Source organism: Amblyomma americanum, chromosome 4, assembly GCF_052857255.1.
Source record: "Amblyomma americanum isolate KBUSLIRL-KWMA chromosome 4, ASM5285725v1, whole genome shotgun sequence".
NCBI classification, from domain to species: Eukaryota; Metazoa; Arthropoda; class Arachnida; order Ixodida; family Ixodidae; genus Amblyomma; species Amblyomma americanum.
In genome coordinates this window covers 176,737,543-176,748,739 of record NC_135500.1, presented here as the reverse complement: position 1 = coordinate 176,748,739, position 11,197 = coordinate 176,737,543, and the positions used below count along the sequence as shown (strand labels likewise).

General features: G+C 44.6%; 1 protein-coding gene across 1 annotated transcript; it reads left to right on the top strand.

Annotated features, from left to right (window-relative positions):
• Positions 1 to 1,034: 1,034 nt before the first annotated feature.
• LOC144128738 (WW domain-binding protein 4) lies at positions 1,035 to 10,793 on the top strand. The gene is made up of 8 exons (XM_077662388.1): positions 1,035 to 1,144; positions 4,455 to 4,527; positions 4,745 to 4,807; positions 4,915 to 4,986; positions 5,058 to 5,265; positions 5,390 to 5,472; positions 7,476 to 7,546; positions 10,518 to 10,793. Coding segments are annotated over exons 1-8 (792 nt in total). The 5' UTR covers positions 1,035 to 1,142; the 3' UTR covers positions 10,738 to 10,793.
• Positions 10,794 to 11,197: the final 404 nt, after the last annotated feature.

The window sequence follows — 11,197 nt, the reverse complement described above, 5'->3', positions numbered from 1 at the left end:
TCGATACAGGTGTGAATACTACCTCGTTATGGACCACTGGTTTGTTTGAGATTTTGCGTACAGGTGGTGTTTGATAGCAGGTTTTACTTAGTGTGCCTTGATGCGGCGTTCCTTCGACGCATCTAATGTTTTAGTGGATTTAGTCAAATGCAGCCTTTGGGCTCTTTGGTTGGCTACGCTTGTGGTGCGTTTTGGAACTCCTTTCTTGACAAGCTTTTACATATTTGTCTGTGCGAATGGCGTCTTGTGAAAATGTGAGTACTCTTTTTTTTCTCCTTTCTAAAATTGCAGCCTGCAATTAAGACAGTATCATAGCCCGGAAACCCTGCGATAAGAAATCATACAGCTCACTTTTGGAGTTGCGCACTCCTGTATGCTGCAACAGGGAACAGCGCCCTAGAAACCCTTCACCCTCTTGCATCTATGGTCGGTGACCTGGCGGCTGACTAAACAAGGGCTTGGAAAATCGACGGTCAATTTGCGTAGTTAGGCCAAATGCGAATTAGTTGTGCTAGCACTTTGATTCCGATATTTAGATCCGCTGTTCACGGATGGCATTTGTTCGGATAGTGATGCCCATATATGCCCACATATGCAGAATTGGTCATTCTCTCCTTTGTGATCGTAGATCCCTGGGAGTTCTCATACCACTCCTGGTGCAGTGGTTAAGTGCTGCAGCGGACCATTGATGGGACTTTGGTTGCTTGAGCTGGGTTGAGAACCAGGTTGCTCGGGAACCTCTCATTGACCTCTCAACGAAGAGCCCTCCCCACTGGTGTGCATGCGACGGGGGGGTATGGGAATGTTGCCCACATGATTGGCAGGTGCGCAGCCTGCCACAAAGCAGGCTTAATGCAGACACGCACAACGGCTAAATGCGGGGAATGCCCACTCTAAGTGAAGCTGCAACTCGCCCGCAGTCGCACATGATGAAGTAAACGAGCATATTGGTTGGCGTTCTTTTTAATAATTAGAAACGAAACCGTCTTGTGATGCTTAAAGAGATCCAGGTAGATCAATCCAGGCCAATCCAAAGCAATCCAACGTTTTTGCGACTGCGTGCATTGTCGCGATTTCGACTGTCACAATTTGACTGGCGAGAGTGATTCGTGGTTTTAAGCCGTGTACACCACTCTTACATAATGTAAGTCGTTCCACCTTCTTTAAATCGGTAGTTTCACGTGATGTATGATGCACTTTTAGTCCCGATGTAACGAATGGGACGATCGGCATGATTGTGACAAGTGCTTAGCCAACGTTCAACGTTTTCGCGTTGGTTTCGCTCTGCTTATTTGTTGCTTAAAAGAAACGGCTTATTGCTCTGCGCAAAATTAGTTTTCGTTGCGTGCTCTAATAAAGCTGCATATGGTAATTTCATCAGTGGCAGACATGGGTCACGCTAGCCATGTGCCTTCTGGTTGCCACTGTACTCCAGTTGACAAACACACACATCACATTGTGAATAGTGTGTTTGTGATGTATGTCCAGTGGCATCGGAGAGTATCAAGAGCAAGACGATTGGTTGTAGCTTGATCTGACCCTTGGACGGCTGTGTCGGCTGCGGTTTCTCCTTGTGATGTTGTAATCAAAACGCCAGTAGAACTACCATGAGCAGCTCTACGATACTGCACCGATATTTCCCTGTGTCGTGTCTAGTAGGGCAACGTACATACAACTTGAGGGTGCCTCTCTGGTGAGCCTCTGAGCGCACTGTTGCGATGGCGCCAGCTAATCTTCACAGATTTCTGGCCCCTTCGACTTCGCGGATTGGTGGGATACATGCCTTTCAGTTCCGTGTTTTGCAGCCGAGACCTTACTACCATACCGCTATCATGAAAGCACCGCACACCTGTATCAGCAGGACTCATCGGACGTTTCATGGTACACTGCGATTCTGGGTTGGTTTCGCACTGGGCTAGGATTATTTTTGTCCGGTGGTGGCGGTGGAGGAGTTCGTGCTAAAAGTAGTGAATGAGTACAAGTATCTTGGGGTGTGGATAAATAACAGTGTTGAGTATCTGACAGAGCATGAAAAATATGTAATGAATAAAGCTAGTAGGAATGCAGCTGTCATGAAAAATAGGGCACTGTGGAATTACAATAGGTATGAGGTGGTAAGAGGGATCTGGAAAGGGGTGATGGTCCCTAGCCTGACCTTCGGTAATGCGGTCCTGTGTATGAGGCCAGATGTTCAAGCAAGGCTGGAAATTAGGCAACGGGGAGTAGGGAGGTTAGCTTTGGGAGCACATGGCAATACACCAAATCAGGGGGTACAGGGTGATATGGGATGGGCGTCTTTCGAGAGCAGAGAGGCTAGCAGTAAGATAGCATTTGAGGAACGATTGAGAAAGATGGAGGAAAAGCGGTGGGCTAGGAAAGTTTTCAGATACCTGTATATAAAGAATGTAGACACGAAATGGAGAAAGCGAACTAGAAAATTGACAAGCAGATACCTGGACAGCAGTAAGGGGGCAAATCAGCAATTATCGGTTAAGAAAAAGGTTAAAGGAACAGAGAGAGCTTTGTGGAAAACAGGGATGCTGACGAAATCGGCACTGGAAACATACCGGACCTTTAAACAGGAAATTGTCAAAGAAAATATCTATGATAATTGTAGGGGAAGTTCTTTGTTGTTTGAGGCCAGGACTGGAGTTTTGCGGACTAAGACGTACAGAGTCAGGTACCAGGAGATAGACACTTTGTGCATTGCGTGCGGAGAGGAGGAGGAAACGGCTGAACACTTGATACTTTTCTGTAAAGGGCTTCACCCTACAGTGGAAGGCAGCGGGGCTGACTTACCCAAGGCATTGGGGTTTAGGGATTGTGAAGGGAAATTGGATTTTAAGAGGTTAGAAGTAACCAAGCGAAGGTTATCTGATTGGTGGCTAAAAGCAAGACAGGAGTAAAATTTCACAAGACATGGCTAGGTGGCTTGAGCCACCGCCCGATGTAAAGGGTTCAGCCGTATCCATCCATCCATCCAAGGCCATTGTTGGAAGCTGAAATTCGTAAGAAAAGAAGCATTTGTGGGTCCACCACTGTGATTTTCTTGTAATTTTTTTACACAGCTGCTCAGACATTGCTTGGATATCCTTGTCTCTCTATTGTTTTGCACTAAGGCTAGCTTTTGAGCTGATATTTCTTTTTGACCACTCACTTGTGTTGTTCTCTTTTTTCTTGTTGTCTACATTAGCACCAGTTGCAGTTTACCAATATCTCTCACGAGAAAAATATATAAGCTATGTCCTACCGGTACCCACCTATGAGGCTGGAGCATAGAAGCTAACGGAAAGGGTTCAACTTAAATTGAAGACAACGCAGCGAGCTATGGAAAGGAAAATGATTGTTGTAGCGTTAAGAGACGGGAAGAGAGCAGAGAGGGTCAAGGAACAAATGCTGGTTAATGACATCCTAGTTGAAAGCAAGAAAAGGAAATCGGCTTGGTCAGGGCATGCAGTGCAAAAGCAAGAAAACCGATGGTGGCCAAAGACTCCAAGAGGCAAGCATAGCAGGGTGTGGCAGAAAGTTAGGTGGGCGGATGAGATTAAGAAGTTTGCAAGGATATGGTGGCCGCAGGTGGCAAAGGACAGGGTTAATTGGAGATACATGGGAGGGGCCTTGGCCTTGCAGTGGGCGCAGTTAGGCTGATGATGATAATGATGACGCACACACAACACACACCTACGCACACACACACTGTCCACAACGTGGTGGGGGAAGGTGGCTGGTTACCCACCACCTCGTGTGCAGCCTGCCACAAAGCAGGCTATAAACACAAAAAGCCAGACACACAGTGGCTAAATGCGTAAGTGCTAGTACACTAAAAATGCCCATATTGTTTCATGCGCTGCGAGGCTGTGTAGCCTGGAGATGGCCAGCAGTATACACATTCATTTTGCTGCGCAAGTAGTGCTACTGTAACCCCCCCCCCTCCCACGAATCTAATGTCTGTTCAAGTGAGGCCTCCACCTCCTAGAAGCACCACCCACCAGCCAATTCCCCACCCACCTTCATCCTCCAGAAACACCATCCACCACCCACCTACCCAACTCTATCCTTCAGAAGCGGCACCCACCACCAGCTTACCTACCTCTATCCTCTGCAAGGCCTCCGCCCTGTAGAAGCTCATGCAGCAGCAGAATGAAAAAGCAGCTGCAAGATTGAATTCAGAGACACAGTAGGAAAGCCATCTGCCTTCCAGAAGCACCTTCCTACGGCCACCTCCCCACCCGACTCCACCCCTCTAGCTAGGGGGTTGACCACCCATCCACCGCCACCCTCAACCCATCTCCGCCCACCTTCACCCTCCAGAATAAGTATGTAGTGTGCGAAGCCTCGGCTTAGAGTAAAAGTATCAAAGTGATCATCGAGGGTAAACCCACTTGCTTTTGCTGAACTGTCACGTGAATCAGATGTCTGATCATCCTGTAAATCTTTTTTTTTAATGACTTCAGGGCCGACTACTGGAAGTCACAGCCCAAAAAGTTTTGTGAGGCTTGCAAGTGCTGGTTTGCTGACAACAAAGCGGTGAGTTCTGCATTGTATGCCTGTGTAACTGTTGATAGCTTAGTGCCTCATATGCTGTGAGGTTTGCAAGTGCTGGTTTTCCAACAACAGAGTGGTGAGTTTTGCATTACATACTTGCATAACTGTTGATACATTGGTGTCTCTAATGCTTACCACAATGGGCCTCTTGGCAGATGCTCCTTTCTTGATGCTGTCTCTTACTGCCTTGTTGTTACAGAGCATAGATTTTCATGAAAGGGGCAAAAATCACCAAGCCAATGTACAGAAACGAATCACGGAGGTAAGAAACGAGGTCTTTCATGTTGCTGCTGCCTAAAGAAGGTACTCTGACATATTTCCTAGCCACGAGTTCTCTTTATCTACCTCTGGTGTCTTTTCGGCCCTTAGATCATGAAGAAAGGGAAGAAAATGCAGAAAGCTCAGCAAAAGTATGAAAACATGATGGATGGGATAAACCAGGTAAGTCCAAAAATTTTGAATATGGCACTTTCATTAAGTGCTCATATTTTGTGGGTGTATGTGTGTTTCAGGCTGCATTGCAAGCATTTCAAAAAGATGTTGAAAGTGGAGGTTCCAAAATTGACAAATTTCGGTATGCTGCTGAGGAGGCCAAGCTGAAGGAGAGAGCCACAGAGAAAGAGCAGGAAAATTCACTTGCTGCAACATCACAAGTGATGTCTTGGTTTGAAGGCGTCACTGAGGGAGGGGACACCTATTACTGGAACATGGAGACAGGAGGTATGTGCATTCTTTTGAGGAAACAGGTGGATGGATGAAATACTTTCATAGATTTTTTTTATTATAAAGATACTGCAGCCAGTGTGCTATGAAAGGTTCTTGTATTTGTATTGTTGCTTTTCAGAATCGTCATGGGAGAAGCCAGCATCAGGCTATGTGCCACTTTCGGAGCAGCAAGAGGGCGGCACCGAAAGCAGCGCACCAGAGGTCTCTTCGATTTGGCTACACTTTTTGCACTAATTCACAAAAGTGCCGTGCCAGTACAGTGTCAGTTTTTACTTTGCAAGTGTTGCCTGACACTAGAACTCTTAGTGTGGTGGCCAATTCGAGTGCAAAAGTGCAGAAACATTTGTTTGCTGCAAGGAGGTCTGCTGCGGTTGTGTGTTGGTGTTGGGTGCATGGTTCAACATGTGTGCAAGATTTTTCTAGTCGCATTGAAGGCTGTGCAAATTCATTCGAAGTGGCACATCACTTGGCAGCAGCCATGAAACTTGTTGATTCCAACAGCATTCAAGAATTTCACTCTGTCCTTTCTGTTTCTGTGTCCAAAGTGGCACAGGCTGACTGTTACCAAGTCAGTGGGTACTTTAAAGAGGTAACAATGAAATACTTGGTCTTTGCATCAGGCTGTTCAGACTTTCATGCGAAACCTTTGACAGTTTGTGCTCTTGGTGCAGGCTATCTCTGTTCTATTCTAAAAGTATCCCCAGTAGCATGCCAATTACAGCAGGAGAGATCTGCTTTAAAATGTTGAGCTTCGACTTATTTGAACTTCACAACTCGCATTCACTGTCTACATTGCAGTGGTGGCAGAGTGACTGTCAGAGGCTGAATGACAGGTGTGGGCTACCTGGGGACTTGAAAAGCATTCGCTACTGTAAGCAAAGATGTGGCTGATGCGGAAGCCATGTAGGCAAGATGAAACAAGTTGCAGCAAGTCATTACAAACGTTGCAGTCACCCACATTAAAAACAACAGCACTCACCTTCTGTCTCTTATAAATTATGCCCTGTCGTCGTGCGTGTGGCCTAGCTCAGGAAATGTGGCTGTTTCAATGCCATTTACTAAAACAAGCATGGCCACGGAGCCGCCTGCTACTTGTCTGCTACAGAGCTCACCAAGCACCTCACTCTGCTTGCATGAGTAGAGAACCTGTGAGGAGGCTAGCACAGATGTGCAGCAGAACTCATGCAGCACCATATCAAATCGAGTGCCGAAGTGCAGGTGGTGCTAGCTGCACTGACAAATCGAGTATGAGGATGCTGCACCGCCTGAACTGGTGCGGAAAGTGAAGCTAAATCAAGGAGACCGATGAAAAGCTGGTGCAGACCAGCCAACTATAGAAATGCTGAGAACACTAAGGCCACAGCTGCAGAAGCACTAAAATTCTGAGAAAATCTTCAAAAGCTGTTTCAGTGCTCCATCAGTTGTGCTTTTTAATTGCTTATAAACTCCACTCTGACTTGCTGCAGAACATCTAAACATGCTTTAGAAGTGAATAAACTGGGCCAGTGAAGAGTTTGCATCTGCCTCTGCTTTGTGAAGGAGTCCTAATTGAGTGATTGCTCATGCCACTTACTGAATTGGTTGCAAGTAGCGATTAGCAGGCAGCCAACCACGGTTTTTGAAAAAAGTGATAGTAGCATATGCGAGGCAATTCTATGCCTTGTACAGAAGTATATGGCATGCACATTACATGGGGTGTGGGCATCAGTGCATGCAGCAGTATATAAACTTGCTAAGCCACCTGTGCAAAGAATTGCGCTCTATTTAACCATTGGAAATGAGAGATACTTGCATAGATTTGAAAGAATTGCCACATGCACGAGTGTGAAAAGGCTGGCCTGTGCCCCAAGGTAGCATACGAGTACTGTCACGGTGTGTTGAGCGATGTCGTGCGAGTACAGCTTCCCTTGAAGCCTGGCTTGACTTGTAGCACCATGCCCACAGAGCCTTGATGGTAGATGACGAGCTGACATTTAATTGCAGCATGTGTTTCTGCTGCAGCCGTTTGTAGCACAGGATCGGACTGACTACCATATATGCTCAAGTGGAAGGTTGTGCCAGTTAAGCTGGTCATGACTTATGTTGTCGATTCCTAGCTTCTAAATTTGTCACATAAAAGCTAAAGCTGTGGTTAGGCAGTGTTGGCTGCTAGTATTGTGCATAAGATCAGTTCCGTCCCTTACTTGCTTCATGGTCTATTTCAGGAGCACCAATCAAGTATGGGACCAATGCCCAGGGGGAACCCATACGGAGAGTGGCAAGAGGTCAAACCTAAGTAAGTTTCGTGACTATTTCTGTAGCCCTGATAGTCTTTTTTAAGTTTGTAACATTAAACAACTTGACCAGAGTTGTTAAAGGGACACAGATAAATTGGAGTTGGCATGTATTGACAAGGGTACTGCATTCTAATTGTAAAAACTGTTCTCACCAAAAACTGAGGTTTTATAAATTTTAAAAAAATCAAAGGACAAAATGCAGGTATCACCACCTCCGCCCGATTTCGCAAGTAAAATGCACGCGTCACCACAGAGTTATCGGGCGTAGGTCCCAGAGGATAGGCTGCACTGCCATTCACTTCAGAACGGTGGTAACTCGTCCGTTTCAGTATGGACATCACAACTTTGAATTGTCTGGCAAGAAGATTTTTAAATCCAATTTTCTCGCTGATAAATGCATCTTTGGCTGCCAGGCAAACATCAGCATACCTGGAGAGAGCCAAAGAATCAATTTTACCGAGAGCAATAATTGCTTGAGAGTCGTCATCAGTGTCCCTTTAATGTTATGACCTGCTGCTGTAGAGATGTTTCACTTCAGTTCATTCATGGCTTTGTTAGAAATGAACCAAAGCTGTAGTAGGATGGAGCCAGCAGAGAATGAGTGTACTTTCATGGTGTTTAGAGATAAGGTGACACCTTGCAATCACAAAACTGGATATTGTAGTTTAATCTGTTTGGGGCGACTTTCCTGAGACATAGGACTAACATTGCTCCTGCTCCTAGCTGTTGATCAATCTGGCCTCGGTTTGCCATCCATTTGCTAACTGCTTTGGTTGGTTTACTTGGTAATGTGGCAATCTTAATGGTTGGTTGTCTCTTGTTTGATCTTGGACCAGGGTGATTTTTTTTTCTACTGCAAAATTTAGAGGAAGCTGTGTAGTTTTTCTTTGTAGCCATATGGGTGTGCTCAGGTGGATGCTAATGTGTAATTATCCTCTTAAGTGAAGCTAAACCATATAATATAATTGACATTAGTTGCTGTGGTATTGCTCACAACTAACTTGGCTAAAAAATTATGCTGCTGCGGCGGATAATTTTTACATTTGTGTTTTTGCAGATCCGCATCTGGATACAGCAAAATACTGGTTGAGCAAACTTCACTTGGTTGAATGTTTCATGTGAACAAACATTTGAAAAATCTTGCCAGAGCGCCTTTGTATTTAATCGAAATGAGTTTCAACATACTGCAACTTTCAGTTCAGCCAACAATTCGGAACTGCGAAACGTTGAACACTGCAGCTGTAAAACTACCCAGCCTTTAAAACTTTATAGCATCATTCTTTGTGTTGCAAAATTGTGGTATGGAATTCTGCTTCAGGCTGGTATGGCTATGCAGCAGGTTTGTGGTCTGTGCAGTAGACAAATGCATTGGCCAGCACTAGCGCCTTGGTTCTGTTTATAGTGTTATGAGAATTTTAGCAACAGAGGCACTAATGTGTCTAGAAAAGTTGAAGGTCTTTGCAACCTGTCAGGCATTTGTTCCAGAAAAATCTTAGGTAAACAATACATGCTTGGAGTTCTTAGTATTGTGAAATGAATGGTTCTGGGAGCCATTTGAATGCTTGGTACATTTGAATTGGTTTTTCAAAATCGACTGCTATGCACTCATTTCAGTTGCAAACTATCCCTGAGTTGGTCCTTCGAAGTTCATTTAAGTGGTATTTTGCTGTGGTATTGTATCATCATGCCTGGGAGTCAGTTCTGGCATATCCTGACGATCATGTGTGCATGTAGCTATACCCTATGCTTTGTCAAGGGTGGGAATGGAAGTGAGGAATGCTCATTGTGCATGCAGGAAAGTGTCAGTGCAGGCTTGTTTGCAACTAGCCTTGTCATCAGGTGACTGATGTGGTGACAGTGTGGACTCACTTTACTTTTGGTGTTGGTTGTTATGTGCTTTGACAAGTTGGGGATACATGAGTGTTTGGTAGCTGCTGAACTTCTATTTTTATTTTGTTGCTGAGTAAAACAGGTGTGACCATGAACGTGAGTCATACCAGCATGCTGCCACCATGGAATGAAAGCTCTAAAAATGTCAAAAGGTGCAGTAAACTCTCTGCACGTGTAGTTGCTGAATTGAAGAGGAAAATTTTGAGGGAATATTGTGCTATCAAGGCCTGCATTAAATGCACTGGCTTGAGTTTTAAATTAAGTGACTGGGTCTGTGGTATCGATAAACCACGGAAAGTATATAAGCTGTAGTGTTCAAAGAACTAGCTAGTTACTCATAATACATTTCCAGGTGACTTAATTTCCATGATAAATGGTGGCGCAGGCACTGTCTTTGAAGCCCAGCACCTGCTTCAAACTTCCCTTCCTTGCTTCAAAGCGCACTGTTTGACTGCTCTGTACAAGTCTGCTCGTGGCTGTTTTTGGGCTAGTAACTGGTAACTCAAAGTAACCAGTAATTGTAGCTAGCAATTAAATTATTTCTTTTTTACCAGATAACTTTGCGCACCATGGATATTTGTATTACGTCATAGAAACTGAATGTGAATCAGGAATGCAATTGTCTGAATCTTCTCATCAGTTCAAATTGACCATTTGCAAATTAGAGATCTCTCTCGTGACATATCAAGAATATGATTAGGTATGTTCTACATTAAGGGAAAGAAACTGTCAGACGAAAGCTTTGAATTTTAGCTTATCAAGCCACTCAAGCAAGTGCTTAACATAAGTGTAACAAAATAAATGTGAAACCTGTGTTCTGCCAAATCTAGAAAAAATCACAATATAAATTTGTGCACATTGGATGCGATCTATACACAAATATATACATTTGCGTACATTTGCACACAGTGGGTGCGGAATTGTTCTTGGGAACCTGTAAGGACTGCACATAACTTATTATTATTCCACAGTGTGTGCATTTTGTTCAGCCTTGCATGGTATTCGGCAGCGTCTTTTTGTGAGCTAAAACTCTTTTACTGTCCATTTTCATGCTCTAAAGAGCGCTTTTTTTTTCCCCAGGGTGATGCCGCAGATAGATTTGCAGCTACCTCAAAAGCAAGATGGCATCGAAGAGGTAGTGATTAGTGTCCCTAAGGATGTCCCGACAAAGATGAAGTTCTCGGAAAAAACTGTGGGCAGTCTTGAATCTGATGAAGACAATGCAGGCTCGGTGTTCAAAAAGCGTAAGCTTGGCTGTCAAAGTAGAAGAAATGTCAGGCAACGAACGAATGATGACTAGACTGCACGTTTTGGTGCAATGTACCATGTAAATAAATGTAAATAGTATGCATTGTATTTTGCCTCTTACTATGAATATACCAGGTTTTTCAGCTAACTTTGGCCAAGGTTTAAAAATATACCGAGGCACAAGGCACAATATATAGTTACATAAATTGAAAACTAGCTTTTTAGCTACAGTGGAACTGCGATTACGAGTCCCCCATTCATGCGACGACCAGCATGCTACGATGAATTGGCGCTGGCCTGGCGAACCCCCCCTCCCTAGGGATAATGCATTAAAAGCCTAGATTATATGACCTAAAAATATGCACGCCCTGCTTCGTACACCAGCCTAAGGGAACCGTCCGGAATGGAAGATGCTGGCAGAGCACTTTATTGGCCGACATGATGTTAACCAAGTTGGTTCCTGATCGGAATCAAGATGGAGACCTGCACGCAATATATGATTGAGCGCGTGA